This window comes from Solanum dulcamara, chromosome 8 (genome assembly GCF_947179165.1).
Source record: "Solanum dulcamara chromosome 8, daSolDulc1.2, whole genome shotgun sequence".
Classification (NCBI taxonomy): domain Eukaryota; kingdom Viridiplantae; phylum Streptophyta; class Magnoliopsida; order Solanales; family Solanaceae; genus Solanum; species Solanum dulcamara.
In genome coordinates, this window is record NC_077244.1 from 68,013,393 (window position 1) to 68,031,512 (window position 18,120).

The window sequence follows — 18,120 nt, forward strand, 5'->3', positions numbered from 1 at the left end:
ACCAACACTGAAGGCTAAGAAGTAATACATGAACGTATGGCTACTTTATTTACCATGATAGAATAGCTAAAACCAACATTAAGAGTGTCAAACATGTAAGAAAAAGCCGATAAGCATAAATATATGTGCTCAGCTGTCCCTCAAAGCATTTTTCTTGGCAATCACACCTTCCTTCCAACATTTCCAATAGTTGGACTACAACGAAAGGAATTAAAAAAAAACCTTTGAATTTCTTTAACATTTGGACCCTTGCCATCACGATATAGATTCACACAAAGCGACGAAATGACTTTGGTCGAGACTTTTCTATGGCTACTAATGGCATGTTGGAAGACTCGTTAGCGCATCAGTGATGATCCATGCATATCCATCACTCATCATCCCAACTTTGTTTGCCTTGAGGGAAAGGTTATTAGCAAGTGATGATCTCAAGTGCACAATGAAGACCCTGGTCTGCATTGTTTTCAACTTGTATAGCTCCCTGAGGATTTGATCATCATTGGCTGAAGGAGAAATTCCACTTCTATAGGAGACTAAAGTGTTGATTTCCATCAAGGAATCATTCAAATGTGGAAGTATCCCGGTTCCATAGGAGATATCCTCATAGATTACTACAACCTCCCTCCAAGCATAGTTTTTAACAATTGCTGCAATGACTGTAGCCTGGCTGGAAGAAGGAAGCGATTCTCTGATGAAGAAGGGATTTTCCTTGACTGAAAGTGAAGAACTTGTTGCTGGAGAAATTATAGGAACTTTTAACCTGTTCCCTAAGTCAATCACAAAATCAGTTTGTGTAGACATTTGTGGCCCAAAGATAGCTTGTACTTGGACATCCTTTAGCAAGTATATGGCTGCACATACACATCAGACTATAACGTATCGTCTGAACAAAAAACCAAAGGGAATTAAAGAAGAAAAGAGAGAAAGATATGATAGCTTAACAGAAGTAAACCATGGAGCTGAATTAGTTTACCTGCAGATGCTGCTTCAACATCATCTTAATTGGAATCCCTCAAGTGAGGGACAATCCTAATGGCTCTGCGACTAGCGGCGGCATGGTAATCTTCAAGAGATAGTAATATAGATATGTGCGTTACTTTTGCTACAACTGTTTCCATATCAAGAATTATACCCACATCCAGCTTTTTACACTAGTTTAAACTTCACCTCTTATTGGAATTACATAGTGGCAAAAGCTAATAATGGAGATAAGTTGAATGAAGAGAATTAGGCAGTAGTATCTTGGAATTTGCATTTGAAAAACTCTGGTAGCAAGTATTCTTAGAGTTGGGAAAGAAGCAATTCTGCTTGTGCAAGTAATTAACCACCTTCTAGAGATGTGTCTAAAGATCTCTCAACTGTGTGGCTCTAGATATATGGCTTCAGAATCAGGGAACCTCATATACTTGTACCTGTAAATACCTTACAAACCTATAATAAGGCAATGCAGAATTAGAAAGAAAAGTCAAAGATAAAGTTTCCAAAGAAGAATTGAGAGTGGACTTGCCATACATTCTAAACCGTAAGCTAGTAAGTTTCCTCCTCAATTTGCCCCAATAAAAAACTGACAAAACGAACACAGTGACTAAAATTCATTTGGTTGAACTTGGAATGGTGCGTATTTTACACGGCTCCAGTTTATACTTGGTCATAGTAACTTGCTTGGACACCCAATAATGAAACAACCACCACCATTGGCGTGTTGATTCAAGATTTTCACTCATGGGTTTTGAAAAATAAAATGTAAAAAATAATGCAATCCTTGAGAATCAAACCTCGGACAGTGGGGTGCATTTCGAATTTCCTTGTTCAGTGAACTAGCCTTTCGCATGTTGTTTAGGGGATTCACAATTTATATATGTACATAAGCACATAAAATATATCTTATATATACAATGTAATTTTTTGTCGAGAGAGGTTCGGTTGAACAATAAACACCCTCCCACTCCTTATTGGCTCATTGACACTGTTATTGTTAATGCAAGAGGAAGCTGCTGGGAAGTTGCCTATGATATATGTTGAAGCAGATGGGATATAACTCATATAAGATTTTGATTTGGTGGGTTCAATTTTTACGTTCTTACAGTTGAGCCCAATATACTTTGAAATTATGGGTTCATATTCTATTATGATTTATTCACATATATTTTTATTCTATGTGTCGAAAGCGCGAACCTAATGCTTATATTCTCCATCCTCCCATGTGTAACAGAACATATTACAGCTTGTCTTTCATGTAGTAGTGATCCTTAGCCCCTTCCCTTATTTATAAATCTACTACTAGTAGATCTTTCTTTCTTATTTTATTTGCGATTTGCAGATTGCTTTTTCTCATCAAAACATTGCACAAATTTCTCATGTGGTTATTCACATATAACCCCATTATTTCGTATTCTATGATAGAAAATTATTTAATCTAAAAATAAGTTAGCATCTTCGGTGTTGATTTTATTGTAACATAACAAAACTGCCTCATTTGAATTTCTTAAAAACGGATGCATGTATTGAATTCGTTCATGCCACATATATTAGTTCTTTAAATTATATTTCCCTACATAAGTAGTGATGACAAAAACAAGGTAAAAATAAAATTGCTAAAGAAACAAGTCAACAACTAAGAAAAAGTAAAGCTTAAATCCATCAAATGGAATCCTGGAGGCCACCTCTTGATGCTAATATTCTGGCCAAGAGTGACAAAGATATAATGTAATCTGATTTAACTAACCCTAAAGCGAGCTCATCTCTGTACAATCTCTCGTAGGGTCCTATTCAAGTGTGTCACAATTATGTTAGCAGCTATATGTGTCATCTTTCTTTAATTGTGTCTGTAATTGTTTGATGAACTGGAGTTCCAGGTTCTGTTGTAGAGAACCCATCAGCAGCAGGGGATGCTCCTAGGCTGTCGGAAATTCTGATTTCTGGGCTCTGAGAAGGAAGGTCGGGAAATATTTCAGTAGAAGCTTCACTTGCTGCGAGCAGTGTAGGCGTATTGCTTTCATTGCCTTCAGATGGCTTTTCCGACATAGAATTAGAGTTGTCTCTCTCTAAATCAAAGACTTTTGCTATTGTACAAAGCTTTTTCCATACTGAATCATCCGTAGCTACGATTTCTCTATTCTGATAAACGAAGATAAGGAAGAATATGAGAAGAGCGGAGCCTGCTGATACACCAGCTATGAGGAAAAGGCCCTTAAAACTATCTAGGGTGAGGCTATCAGATGTTATAGCCATTCCATCTTTCTGTGGACAATCTGTTTCATTCCCAAACCATTTCTGTATTATGTTATTCATATTCTCTCCCTCCATCACCTTCAAGACTGCTCTTGAGACGTCAGGTACCAAAGGAGATCCTTTTGGAAATGCCTGCAAGAAGTTGCGAGAAATTAAAAGATTAGACCATTGAGCAAACAACAAACCATTCTCAATATATGTAAACATTGTCTGAAACATCAGTGAAGTGCGGAAATCTTACAAAGCCAAAGCCGGCAGCCTTGTATGTTGGGCCGACCATAATATACTTCCTGCAGTACTTGTTGAGGAAGAGTCTGAGATAAGGTAGTTCATCAACAATTGCACCAACACCTCCATTTTTACTACCTCTTGAGAGTGCATCGTTATACTCTTCCAATGTGCTATAACTCCTAAATTTGGAGCTGTCAAATTTCATGCGCTTCAAGACATCTTTGACAAAAGAACCTTTTTGGTACCCTACATATTCTCCATTCTTGATTAGATCATTGAGTTCTGTTATAGCAGGTTGAAGCTGTTGCACTGTTAACATAGATGTTAAACTGGCTTTATAACTTGATGTCAGCACCAGAACCACGAAAACCCACACAATCAGCACAAATCTTGATAAGTTACTTGTTATCTTCTCTTCTGCAACAACCAGTCATATATAGGATTTGTTGAGAAACAAGGAGAAATCTTAAATTTTTGTCTATAATTTGATTTGAGTTAGAGACTTACTATGAGCAAAAACGAGAGTTGAGAAGGAAAACCAGAATATCATCCCTACTTGCTTGCGTTTGGGTCCTCGAAACTCTTTGTTTACACGATGTTCGAGTACCCAAACAACAAAACCAATGAAGACGAAGAATGCTCCAGTTGCTATCCACAGCTCGATCTTTAAAGGTTTCAAGAAAATCCAAGCATTCTTCCTATCATCACACCTTACAGGCACAACTGCAGAAATACTTGACTCTGAAAAAGGTAATGTGAAATCTACATACTCAGATCGGCTTGCTAAAATGGTAACATCACCTACAACTGCATCATATTCCTGGTTCGAGCAAGCATTGATTATTTCAATATTTATTGTTGGTTGCAAAAGCAGAACATAGATAAGAAGTCCAAAAGGAGCATGTAAGTGAGGGGTATTCAGCCGAAGAGGTTAATTTTACCTTAGAAATGATCTTGTGAACAAGATCATCATAGTTTTGAGAAGTGGGGCTATGTGCTATTGTAAATGGAATAAATTCGTAAGGGACAGCATATGGCAAAGATTGGATGACTTCTTTGAAGACATCTGGACTGAAACCAGTTGCAGTTACTGCTTGTGTCTTTGGATTTCTTTCCACTTTAATGAATTGCTCCAACCCTCCTTTGACAGGAACTCCAACCCTTAACATCTTCCCACTTGTGGGTATTTCCCAGCCTCTCGGAACAATAGTAGATTCACCTGGCCAAATGATGACCCCTAGTTGCTTATTATTAGTTTTAGCTGTTTTACCATTCATCTTCAGTTTATGCGAAATGCCATCCTTCTCTGTCCAGAATCCAACGGTTTTTTCTCCTTTCCCAATTATATTCACAATCTGATATGGGGATGGCTGCAGTTCTCTATCAATGATATGGAAATCACCACTTAGTCCTGTTTTTAGCTCTATGTTTTGCATAGAGTGAATAAGCAGAGATCCCACTTCTGAGGTTCTAAGTGCATCTAGGTCTGTTATGTTCTCTCTAGTGTCTGGTTTCTTTAATTTTGGGATAGCAGTAGTGCCCACTTTCTCTACTGCTTCTGCTAATGTGGTGATGCTATCATATGCCCATAGCCCGAAAACATTGAGTTCTACTTGGTCCATGTCTGGATACTCTTGACGAAATCTCTTTCTCCATCTCTTCGTGTAATTGTTAAGCTCATTTGATCTTGGAACATAAGATTTTACACCCAGAACACCTTGCATTGATGACTCAATTAATGAAGTATCTACCAGGTCCAGAAGACTCGTTAGCACATCTGTGATGATCCATGCATATCCATCGCTCATCATCCCGGCTTCTTTGGCCTTGAGGAAAAGGCGGGAGGCAAGAGATGGTTGCAAGTGCACGATGAACACCCTGGTCTGCATTGTCTTCAACTTGTATAGCTCCCTGAGGATTTGATCATCATTGGCTGAAGGAGAAATACCACTTCTATAGGAGACTAAAGTGCTAATTTCCAGCAAGGCATCAGTCAAATGTGGAAGTATCCCAGTTCCATAGGGGCTATCCTCATAGATTACTACAACCTCCCTCCAATTATAGTTTTTAACAATTGCTGCAATGGCTTTAGTCTGGCTGGAAGAAGGAAGTGCTCCTCTGATGAAGAAGGGGTTTTCCTTGACTGAAAGTGAAGGACTTGTTGCTGGAGAAATGATAGGGACTTTTACTCTGTTCCCTAAGTCGATCACAAAATCAGTTTGTGTAGACATTTGTGGCCCAAAAATAGCTTGCACTTGTACATCCTTTAGCAAGTATATGGCTGCACATACACAATCAGACTATAAGAAATTGTCTGAACATCTCTTTCAAAATAGGAAAGCCAAAGGGAAAAGTAATATCTTAGAGAAATAGAGAATCTTATGTGCTAATAGGGCATGCATGAATAACGAACTACCAGAGTATGTTGAAGCAAAGAGAGAAAGATATGCTAGTTTAATATAGGTAAATCTTGGAGCTGAATTTACCAGCGGATGCTGCTTCAACATCATCCTTCTTGGAATCCCTGATATGAGGAACTATCCTTATGGCACCGCGACTAGTGTTGGCATGATAATCTGCGAGAGCTAGTAAGATAGATATGTGCATTACTTTTCCTACATCTGTTTCCAGATCAAGAATTATGCCCACATCCACCTTTACAGCACTAGTGTTATTATCTTCACTTCTTATTTCCCTTGTGTAGTGGCAAAAGGTAATGATGGAGACAAGTTGAATGAAAAGAAATAAGAATTTGCATCTTGGATTAGGCATTTGAAAAAATTCTGGTAGCAAGTAGTCTGTATTAGGCAAGAAGCAGTTGTGCTTGTGCAAGATGACCCCCTTTCAGAGATGTGTCTAAAGCTCTCTTTTATTGTGGGGCTCTAGATGTATGGCTTCAGAATCAGGAAACTTCATACTACAATTAAACAAGACCAAACCACATAACTGCAGAAAGAAAAGTCAAAGTTTTCAAAGAATCTCAAATGGTTGAAAATATTCGTTTGGTTATTGAGAGAGGGTTTTTCACATGCCAGACCACAAGCTAGTAAGCCACCTCAGTTTTGACCACATCAAAAAACTGACTAATTGAACTAAGTTACGAAATTGATTGGTACTCATTCCCCCAAGGACTTCCGATATCTTGGAAAAGTCATGGCGAACGTTCAGAGCTAGCTCAGTCATGGTCCTATAATCTTTCATTATTCTTGTATTAATTTTATATTATTTATTCTTCTGTGTAACAAAACTACCTTATAAATTTATGCCACGTAACTTCGTTAAACTATATCCTCTACTAAATGGTGGTTACACAAACAAAATATAAAAATAAAGTTGGAAAAGAAAACAAAAGGCATACGTGTATATGCTCAAAATACCAAATGAATATAGTCTGAAATTTATATAGCTGTATAACTTTATTTGCACCAGAAAATCAGCAACTTATATTTCAGTAAAAGAGCCGTAAATCCCTCATACGGTAGCGACATGATCCGATTTTTTTTCTAAATGTCTTAAATAATGATATAGACCTGTTCCTTCAATTGAAACTCAATTTTGAACTCGTTTGCGCAGTAAAATATAATTTCTGCTCGGTAAATAATTATTTCTTATTTTGGGATAAAAGTCCAATCTCAACTTAGCGAAAGTACACCAAACTTTGCAGATAAGTCCTGTAATTCATGAACAAAATTTTAAAATTTTTGGAATAATTTTTCGATCTTTAAAACTAATAATAAATCTTTTAGTTGCCACAATTTGTTGAAACAACGCCAAACCACCCAAGAGGCTTAAAAACTCATCCGAAACTTTTTGAACACAAACCAAATATGCTACTAACTTGAAAATGATATTTCAGATTCAATGGAACTGACGGAATTTGAATTTGAGGTCTCCTTAACTCGAAACTCGAAAAGTCGCAACTAAACTAACTTAGGCCTCCAAAATACCAAAACGAGCTCGGGACTTCCACAAATTACAAAGAAGGCCTTTCTAGCATTAGAATCACCTCCAAAATAATTAGAACCATCAAAAATTCAATCCGAGCACCCCAACCCTAAATGTTGATCAAAGTCAAATTTAGATCAAACTTTAACTTAATTTCCAACTTCAAACCTAAATTCCACGTTTCAACTCCAAATCTGATTCCAACAACTCTTCTAGACCAATTTTCACATTTCAGAACTGATGAAATCGACGGAATTCCATTTCGAGACTCGAAGTTTCAAATATGATCTACATATATGCATCATGTTCTTGTAGGTTCAATATAGATCATATATGGACTATTGTATCAACCCACATATACTTTACTAATGATGGAGTGTAGATCTCGTTGGTCCATCATGAACTATGCACTTAGAAAAGTACTGATTATATCATATGTTTAAATATTTTGATCATTATTTAATATTTAAATATCCAAGTTCTCCAATGGTAACAAAGTACAAATTACTATTTTTTAAGATTAACATCTGTTTTTTCCACAAATCTTTAAGGAGTTGTCTAGTAGAGTGTAATATTAAAGTAATGCTTTTGTTAATTTGTTTGAATTTATTTTTTTGGTCAATAAGAGTTTATGTTCTATGATTGTAAATATATATAAAAAATTAATTTAATCAATCAAGTTATTTATTTATAGTATAATTATAAGTAAATCTTCATGAGAAGTATTATTTAATTAGGCGTGATCTAGTAAAAATGATGATCAACTTATAACATGCTATTAGAAGTTAAATTACATGAAAAATGTAGAAATATTTTAAGGGAAAAAGAAAAAATATTTTAAGGACAATTAATAATATAGACCTCAAAACATAATCAGTAGGATTCACAATAAACTTTAATAGACAAAGTACACGATATATGGAATCGTTTGACATTTCGATAATACATAATAAGTAGAGTTGATAACAAATGACATCAAATTGATCAAAATCCACAAGTCCAAAAAAAAACAGTATCTTACAAAAACAAATTGAGTGAATTACATCTAAGCTTTGTTATTGTTATACATATGGTTCTCTTGTGTCCGGGTCTCTTGCAAATTAAACATTTATTCCTCCTCTTGCTCTTGAAATTCTCACCGATTCCCTTGACACGTTTTCTTCTCTTCCTTTCAAGCTTGATATCGGCAAGGGGTGGAAGAATTGTCACGTTTAGTATTTCTTCTAGCACACACCATTTCGATTCGAGAGGGACAACTTTAATAGATTCGGAGTATGCAAGGAGGTACGCTTCGGCTTTATACAAAGGTAAAGAGTACTCATAGATGCTCATACTATACTCGTTGCCACGCTTTGATCGCAAAGCGGCCATCGCATGAGCACATGGTATCTTGATCAAGTCATACTCCCTACGAGAATACTACTTTTCTAGCAGATTCACATTGGCAATAGAGCCTATGCCGAACACGGTGAATTAATTGTCTTCCCCGATTACATTCTCCATATACAAAGATTCGCCCTTGATCATATTTTCTCTTGCGATCCTTTCGGCACAAGACACTATTTTATTACCCTTTGATTTGAGGACATATGCATACCTCTCCCTAAATAATTCTCCAAATATCTTAGTTATCGAATTACATATGGATTCCACGGGGTACTCTCTTTTGTCTATCAATATAGCATTGAGTGACTCGGCAATATTTGTGGTTATCACATCATACCTATTGCCTGAAAAATGTGCCTACTCCACTTCTCAAAATCAATTTCATGCTCAAGAACGAATGCATCCTCAGGGCATTTGTTCTTAAATTCTACAAAATGATTGTTAAACTCTGCGAGAGAATATGCATTAGCCGCATTGTAGTATAGGTAGAGGGAATCTCAACAATGTTGATTTACTCGGAGATTTCCACCAAGGTGCCTCATACAATATCAATGATGAGCATGATTGTAAACCCTCGCAATGCCATTGGCGATGCTTTTTGTTACACCCCGTACCTTTGTACCTTGGAACGCGTTCTTAAATTTCTTAAGCTTCTTAGAAGTTACCATGTGAGCCGGATAATCTATAATGCTACTAAACAACTCTAAGGAAGCGAGGGATGTTATATCCTGCACTTTTGGGCATTCGGAAAGAAAGAAATTTTGATTTGCAAGGAATGATGTTGTGATTTATTTTGTTTATTCTATTTTGTACCGGTGTGAAGTTCATGAATTGATAATGTTTATTTTTAGAACCTGCTTCTGTTGTCAAGTGACTTATTTTCAGTTTTGAAAGGAAACTCAGGCTATCATTATGTATCAATGACAATGTTCACCTGGTTAATTTAAACCATTGAGCCTTTGAAGACTGTCTTGGAACATAACAGAAAATAACCGCCTTGGTCATCTAAGCAAACTTGTGAGTTGCTTCCTATGTTCCAAGTTAATACAAAAGGGGTAAGAAGGAACCAGAAGGCCGAGTAGAATTGTTTTATGCTTTATCTTGTATGAGTTTGCTTCCTACCAATACAACTTGCATCCCATAATATTTTCCGAAACCAAATCTTATAACTTTAAATGCTAGCACCACCTTAAAGTTCATGGCTTGAAGTTTGAACTCTTTTCTTTGTTCACTACTCCTAAACAATGCTTTGGAAATAAGTTTGAGGTTTGATAGAATATATTGATGCACGGACCCGAGGGCTTTGATGTCTAGTTGAAAGTAGTGTTATCAAAATAAAAAAGAATAAAACAGTTCTAAGGTCCATCGGAGTTTTAAGCACAAATCACATATAAAACGTGGGCTTTAGTGAAAAAGAGCAAATGGAGAAACAATACAAATATATATGTTTAGTTCAAGAGTAATAATTATAAGCATGAATAACAACTATATGAAAAAAAATTGAAAAAGGATTACGATAAAGTGAAAGGTCAATCGTTTAAAGGGTACATTAAGGGCACGTTTGGTACGAGGGATAATGGATAAGTAATCCGGATGAATTTATCCCATGTTTGTTTGGTATAAAATCGCAGGATAACTTATCTCGGAATTGTAGTTTTATTTTTATACCACATTGAGGGTGAATAACAATCTTGGGATAGCTAATCTCGAGATTTACGAAATTACCTTCAATAGTAAAATTGTCAATAAACTATTGAAGGTAATTTCATAAATCAACTTTCAACTATGGGGCTTTCTGCTTTTAGAGTAAGTATGATGACATAGTAGATGATTTATAGCGTCAATGAATATTCTAGATCAGAAAGTTTCCACATAAATTGGTATACAGGGAATACAATGATACAATAGGTAACAACCATCGAAGGTTAAACCCAAGTTCTGAAGCTGCCTCTTGACGCAGATATCAAGGCCAATAGTTACAAAGTTAAAATGTCTCTGTAATGGTTTCTTGAACTGGAGTTGTTGGTTCTGTTGTAGAGAACCCTTCATCTGCAGGGGATGCTCCTACTTCATCTAGGCTTTGCGAATGGAGATCAGGCAATATTTCGGGGGAAGCTTCACTTTCTGCTAACAGTACTGTAGCCGTTTGGCTGTCTTCATTGGCTTCTGGTTTACTGACTTAGAATTAGAGTTTATCTTTTTCTTCATCAAAGACTTCTGCTATTGCAAAAAGCTTTTCCCGTAGTCAATCATCACTGGCTAAGATTTCTCTATTCTGATAAAGGAAGATGAGGAAGAATATGAGAAAGAGCGGTGACTGCTGATACACCAGCTATGAGAAAAAGGGCCTTAAAACTATCTAACGTGAAAATATCAGATGTTCCCTTGTTCTTGGGACAATCTATGTCATTCCTAGAGTATTCTTGTATTCCGTTTTTCGTAAACTCTCCTCCCTCCACCTTCAAGATTGCTCTTGAGATGTCAAGTAGCAAAGGCGAGCCTTTTGGAAATGCCTGCAAGAAGTTGTCGAGAAAAAATGAATTAGATTGAGTGAGAGTATATCTTCAGTTGTGGAACCTTTCCAATAAAAGACGCAGAGAGAATCTTACAAATCCAAAGCCAGCAGTCTTGTAAGTCGGACCAACCATAATATACTTCCTGCAGTATTTGTCGAGAAGGAGTTTGAGATAAGGTAGTCCATCAATAATTGCACTAACACCTCCATTTTTACTTCCTCTTGAGAGCGCATCATTATACTCTTCCAATGTGCTATAACTTCTTAACTTGGAGCTGTCAAATGGCATGCACATCAAGAAGTATTTGACAAAAGAACCTTTTTGATACCCAACATATTCTCCATTCCTGATGAGATCATTAAGGTCTGTTGTTGTAGGTTGAAGCTGTTGCACTGTTAACATAGATGTTAAGGTGGCTGTATCACGTGATGTCAGCACCAGAACCACGAAAACCCACACTATTTTATTACCCTTTGATTTGAGGACATATGCATACCTCTCCCTAAATAATTCTCCAAATATCTTAGTTATCGAATTACATATGGATTCCACGGGGTACTCTCTTTTGTCTATCAATATAGCATTGAGTGACTCGGCAATATTTGTGGTTATCACATCATACCTATTGCCTGAAAAATGTGCCTACTCCACTTCTCAAAATCAATTTCATGCTCAAGAACGAATGCATCCTCAGGGCATTTGTTCTTAAATTCTACAAAATGATTGTTAAACTCTGCGAGAGAATATGCATTAGCCGCATTGTAGTATAGGTAGAGGGAATCTCAACAATGTTGATTTACTCGGAGATTTCCACCAAGGTGCCTCATACAATATCAATGATGAGCATGATTGTAAACCCTCGCAATGCCATTGGTGATGCTTTTTGTTACACCCCGTACCTTTGTACTTTGGAACGCGTTCTTAAATTTCTTAAGCTTCTTAGAAGTTACCATGTGAGCCGGATAATCTATAATGCTACTAAACAACTCTAAGGAAGCGAGGGATGTTATATCCTGCACTTTTGGGCATTCGGAAAGAAAGAAATTTTGATTTGCAAGGAATGATGTTGTGATTTATTTTGTTTATTCTATTTTGTACCGGTGTGAAGTTCATGAAAAAATTGATGTGGAAATACGAAGGAAGGCCGAGGGAAAAATTGGAGAGTAGTTTGTGAATTGCAAAAAGAGAGAAGACTTGTAGCTTTTGAGCTTAAATAATAATAATAATTGCAATAAGTAGTTTGGGCTCTCATAATAATAATAGTAATATTGAGGCCCAATAAAAGAAAAGGCCCAAGTCTTGGAAACTTAGCCCATTAATTAAGTGGCCTATATATATGTTTTATGACTTATTTCCCTCATCCTTATCCCATAAGTCATTTTCTTCAATAGAGTTCAAGAAGAGAGAAGAAGAAAAAAAAACCTTGAGCTAGAGAGGGAGAAGGCCACGGATTTGGAGAGAAAAAAGGTGAGTTCCTCGATTTTGTTCCATGAATTAATTATCTAGGGTGCACCACGATGATATGGGGGTATTGATAGTATAAAATCATGGCTTGGTGCAACCCAAAACGGACAGCAAGCAGTCCACGCAATTTCAGCGTGTCTAGAGAAGTTCCGAGGCGAGTTTTGGCGAGTTTTGGCCAATTTCGGGAAAGGTAAGGTCTTTCCTTTCAATTTGAAGTTTATGGTGTTGTTATAGGGTGTATTACACATCTTTTATGCTGCTGGAAGTGGAAAAACGTCGTAGAAATGCTCGACGGTAGAAATAATCTAAATTGAAATCGTTATAGTTAAATTGTAGTCGAAATGAGGCGTTGTACAGGTGGGGGATGCTTCTGGTCGTGTGGTGGGGTATTACAGGGACTAAAATTGTTCTAAAGGAGGTGGGGGAGCTGCTGGATGCAGCCACACGACCCCCGCTTCATACGATTAAAGGTTTTGCAAAATGGAAACTAGAAACTCTATTTTTGGTATCGTAGTTTGGAACTAGTTGTTTGGAGCTTGTATTGTGTAAGGTTGAAGTGATTTAATTGTAAATATGCTGTTAGTTGTTGTTGATATTGTGGCCGAGTTGAAATCTCGGGGATGTTGAAGTTGTAGGGAAAATGCTGCCCGATTTTCCGTAGCATCGAAACTAGTAACAAACTAGTCGGGGGTAATGGATAAGAAAATGACTCCTATTAGTATTTGGTTGTGGAGTGGGCTATTGGAAAGTGATAGGCTATTCATCTTAGTATTACTTTCATGTCAATAGGTTAAGGAGGTATCAAGGCAAGCCAGATTTCAATTAATCTCGAAAAAGGTATGTAAAGCTATCTTCTTTTCTTTTGGCATGTCTTAGCCTTAAGTGATTGATATACGAAATGTGGGGATAATTCCATTCATAGAACTCCAAGTATGACTCATAAGTCTTATTCACTTCTCGATGGTAGAATTCCTATACTAGTTGAGTTATTGCCTCTCAAGGCTTCTATACGATGGAGAGTAGTAAGTTTGTGAAGCTTCCTTCCTTCTCTTGACATGTTTTTGGCATAAGTAAGTAAAGCTACCCTTCTTCTATCTTGATATGTCTTTGACATAAGTTATGATATTATGATGAAATATTTATGGTACCGAGTCCCGTGATGGGCCAAGTATGATATATGTTATTATCTAAGGATCGGGTCGTACGTTCCACAGCACATATGTATATGATGACTCCATAAGGGAAAATAAGAGAGTATGTAAAGCCTTCCCTTCTTTCTTTCGGAATGGCTTAGTATTAAGTAAGGATTAATATGAGCCTTGAGGGTGATTCATGATTTCTCTTCTAAGAGATTCTCCGGTAGTTAATGTCCTTGACTTTTATAAGTTATTTTGTATCGTCTTGATTCATGCCTATGGTTTCTAAGGCTCTTTTGATATGATCAATAGTAATATTTGAGGAATGAGTGATATGACTATCGTCTTGATTTTCAAATGACAATTCGTTGTTACTACTTCATTGAGTCTTGGACAATGTTTTAAATTGCATATGGTTACTCACTACTCTACTCGTGTATACTGTAACCCTTCTATCACCGAGTTCCGGACCGAGTATGTAATCGTGCGCAGTTCACTACATTATCCACCGAGTCCCTCACTAAAGGGCCGGGTACGCTATATGAGGAAATGATAATGCAATGACATGAATGACTCACCGATTCCCTCACTAGAGGGACGGGTACGTATGTATATATATATATGATGATGATGTGATGTGATAAGGTGATGGTGGCGCCCGACCCTATGATGGTCCTACAGTTATGATTCACCGAGCCCCTGAAAGGGCCGGCTATATTGTATAGTATGAGCATGCATGTTCTTATGTTTCACGAGGTACAGGTACAGAGGTTTCTTATATGATATTTTATTCCCCTGTTTCTCTGTTTTAGATATGCTTCCAGTTATGCTATGTTATGTTTTACCTACCTAGTACATATGTCGTACTGACCCCCTTTCTTCGGGGGGGAGGGGGGCTGCGTTCATGCCCGCATGTACATATACACACTCGGGGAATCCGCCAGCGTAGGAGTCCCACTCAGCGGTCCAGAGGTGCTCCATTGTGCCAGAGCCTAGTTTTGGTATTAACCCTCGATGTATACATTTATTTGTTCATGGGTACGGCGGGGGCCCTGTCCCGCCTTATGTTACTGTTCTTACTCTTAGAGGTCTGTAGACATGTATGTGGGTTGTATATGTATGCGTGTAAGGTTATGCCTATATGTTATGATAGCCTTGTCGGCTTATATATTGTCTTGCCTGTTGGTATGCTATGACTCAAATAGGAGACATGTTTACTTATAGTTAGCAGGGGTATACGCGAGTGTCCAGTTCGGGCATCCGTCATGGCCTACGGGGTTTGGTCGTGACACTTTTGTAGCTATCAGAGATAAAGCACAGATCTGGTTCATCGACCATAATCTGTTGCAATTTCTTAAAGACGAACGTCCAAGATGCATCATTCTCTTTGTCCACGATACAAAAGGCAATTGGATAAACATGATTCTCGGTGTCTTGTGCAACAGCACTTAACAACACGCCCTCGTATTTACCATGTAAATGAGTGTCGTCGACTGCAATTACCTTTCTCATGCAGACGAATCCCCTAATACCAACACTGAAGGCTAAGAAGTAATACATGAACGTATGGCTACTTTATTTACCATGATAGAATAGCTAAAACCAACATTAAGAGTGTCAAACATGTAAGAAAAAGCCGATAAGCATAAATATATGTGCTCAGCTGTCCCTCAAAGCATTTTTCTTGGCAATCACACCTTCCTTCCAACATTTCCAATAGTTGGACTACAACGAAAGGAATTAAAAAAAAAAACCTTTGAATTTCTTTAACATTTGGACCCTTGCCATCACGATATAGATTCACACAAAGCGACGAAATGACTTTGGTCGAGACTTTTCTATGGCTACTAATGGCATGTTGGAAGACTCGTTAGCGCATCAGTGATGATCCATGCATATCCATCACTCATCATCCCAACTTTGTTTGCCTTGAGGGAAAGGTTATTAGCAAGTGATGATCTCAAGTGCGCAATGAAGACCCTGGTCTGCATTGTTTTCAACTTGTATAGCTCCCTGAGGATTTGATCATCATTGGCTGAAGGAGAAATTCCACTTCTATAGGAGACTAAAGTGTTGATTTCCATCAAGGAATCATTCAAATGTGGAAGTATCCCGGTTCCATAGGAGATATCCTCATAGATTACTACAACCTCCCTCCAAGCATAGTTTTTAACAATTGCTGCAATGACTTTAGCCTGGCTGGAAGAAGGAAGCGATCCTCTGATGAAGAAGGGATTTTCCTTGACTGAAAGTGAAGAACTTGTTGCTGGAGAAATTGTAGGAACTTTTAACCTGTTCCCTAAGTCAATCACAAAATCAGTTTGTGTAGACATTTGTGGCCCAAAGATAGCTTGTACTTGGACATCCTTTAGCAAGTATATGGCTGCACATACACATCAGACTATAACGTATCGTCTGAACAAAAAACCAAAGGGAATTAAAGAAGAAAAGAGAGAAAGATATGATAGCTTAACAGAAGTAAACCATGGAGCTGAATTAATTTACCTGCAGATGCTGCTTCAACATCATCTTAATTGGAATCCCTCAAGTGAGGGACAATCCTAATGGCTCTGCGACTAGCGGCGGCATGGTAATCTTCAAGAGATAGTAATATAGATATGTGCGTTACTTTTGCTACAACTGTTTCCATATCAAGAATTATACCCACATCCAGCTTTTTACACTAGTTTAATTTTCACCTCTTATTGGAATTACATAGTGGCAAAAGCTAATAATGGAGATAAGTTGAATGAAGACAATTAGGCAGTAGTATCTTGGAATTTGCATTTGAAAAACTCTGGTAGCAAGTATTCTTAGAGTTGGGAAAGAAGCAATTCTGCTTGTGCAAGTAATTAACCACCTTCTAGAGATGTGTCTAAAGATCTCTCAACTGTGTGGCTCTAGATATATGGCTTCAGAATCAGGGAACCTCATATACTTGTACCTGTAAATACCTTACAAACCTATAATAAGGCAATGCAGAATTAGAAAGAAAAGTCAAAGATAAAGTTTCCAAAGAAGAATTGAGAGTGGACTTGCCATACATTCTAAACCGTAAGCTAGTAAGTTTCCTCCTCAATTTGCCCCAATAAAAAACTGACAAAACGAACACAGTGACTAAAATTCATTTGGTTGAACTTGGAATGGTGCGTATTTTACACGGCTCCAGTTTATACTTGGTCATAGTAACTTGCTTGGACACCCAATAATGAAACAACCACCACCATTGGCGTGTTGATTCAAGATTTTCACTCATGGGTTTTGAAAAATAAAAATGTAAAAAATAATGCAATCCTTGAGAATCAAACCTCGGACAGTGGGGTGCATTTCGAATTTCCTGGTTCAGTGAACTAACCTTTTGCATGTTGTTTAGGGGATTCACAATTTATATATGTACATAAACACATAAAATATATCCTATATATACAATGTAATTTTTTGTCGAGAGGGTTCGGTTGAACAATAAACACCCTCCCGCCCCTTATTGGCTCATTGACACTGTTATTGTTAATGCAAGAGGAAGCTGCTGGGAAGTTGCCTATGATATATGTTGAAGCAGATGGGATATAACTCATATAAGATTTTGATTTGGTGGGTTCAATTTTTACGTTCTTACTGTTGAGCCCATTATACTTTGAAATTATGGGTTCATATTCTATTATGATTTATTCACATATATTTTTATTCTGTGTGTCGAAAACGCGAACCTAATGCTTATATTCTCCATCCTCCCATGTGTAACAGAACATATTACAGCTTGTCTTTCATGTAGTAGTGATCCTTAGCCCCTTCCCTTATTTATAAATCTACTACTAGTAGATCTTTCTTTCTTATTTTATTTGCGATTTGCAGATTGCTTTTTCTTATCAAAACATTGCACAAATCTCTCATGTGGTTATTCAAATATAACCCCATTATTTCATATTCTATGTTAGAAAATTATTTAATCTAAAAATAAGTTAGCATCTTATGTGCATGGGCGGATCTACGTTGAGTCCAGGGGGTTCATCCGAACCCCCTTCGTTAAAAAATTATACTGTATATATAAAATATTTTTTTTAATTTATGTGTATATATTTAATGTTGAACACCCTAAGCATAAGCCAAAGGACTAGCTCAGTGGCAAAGAGGGTTCAATATTTCGCTTGCATGCCCCTTGTGTCGCGGGTTCGAATCCAAAAATAGCCACACTTTTTTTTCTTCTGCTTTTA

At 37.2% G+C, this 18,120-nt stretch overlaps 1 protein-coding gene, 1 long non-coding RNA gene and 1 pseudogene across 2 annotated transcripts; 1 reads left to right on the forward strand and 2 right to left on the reverse strand.

Annotated features, from left to right (window-relative positions):
- Positions 1–2,563: 2,563 nt before the first annotated feature.
- LOC129900908 (glutamate receptor 2.8-like) lies at positions 2,564–6,400 on the reverse strand. Its single transcript, XM_055975990.1, has 5 exons — positions 5,949–6,400; positions 4,404–5,743; positions 3,970–4,282; positions 3,473–3,879; positions 2,564–3,363 (listed from the first exon to the last, which is right to left on the reverse strand). The coding sequence occupies exons 1-5, from the start codon at positions 6,232–6,234 to the stop codon at positions 2,806–2,808; spliced, it is 2,904 nt and encodes a 967-aa protein (XP_055831965.1). The 5' UTR covers positions 6,235–6,400; the 3' UTR covers positions 2,564–2,805.
- A 4,284-nt stretch (positions 6,401–10,684) lies between these two features.
- LOC129900109 (glutamate receptor 2.8-like) lies at positions 10,685–17,385 on the reverse strand (annotated as a pseudogene).
- Positions 12,787–15,075, forward strand: LOC129901397 (uncharacterized). The gene is made up of 2 exons (XR_008769832.1): positions 12,787–12,963; positions 13,563–15,075. It is a non-coding gene; the product is annotated as an uncharacterized LOC129901397 (long non-coding RNA).
- Positions 17,386–18,120: the final 735 nt, after the last annotated feature.

What these genes read in the sequence shown, in the direction of transcription:
- LOC129900908 (XM_055975990.1), bottom strand. Translation starts at nt 6,234, where the DNA reads ATGCCTAATCCAAGATGCAAATTCTTATTTCTTTTCATTCAACTTGTC. An exon ending in TTCACAAGATCATTTCTAAG is followed by an intron (nt 4,283 to 4,403) that starts GTAAAATTAACC and finishes TGCTCGAACCAG; the next exon opens with GAATATGATGCAGTTGTAGG. An exon ending in AACTCTCGTTTTTGCTCATA is followed by an intron (nt 3,880 to 3,969) that starts GTAAGTCTCTAA and finishes TGGTTGTTGCAG; the next exon opens with AAGAGAAGATAACAAGTAAC.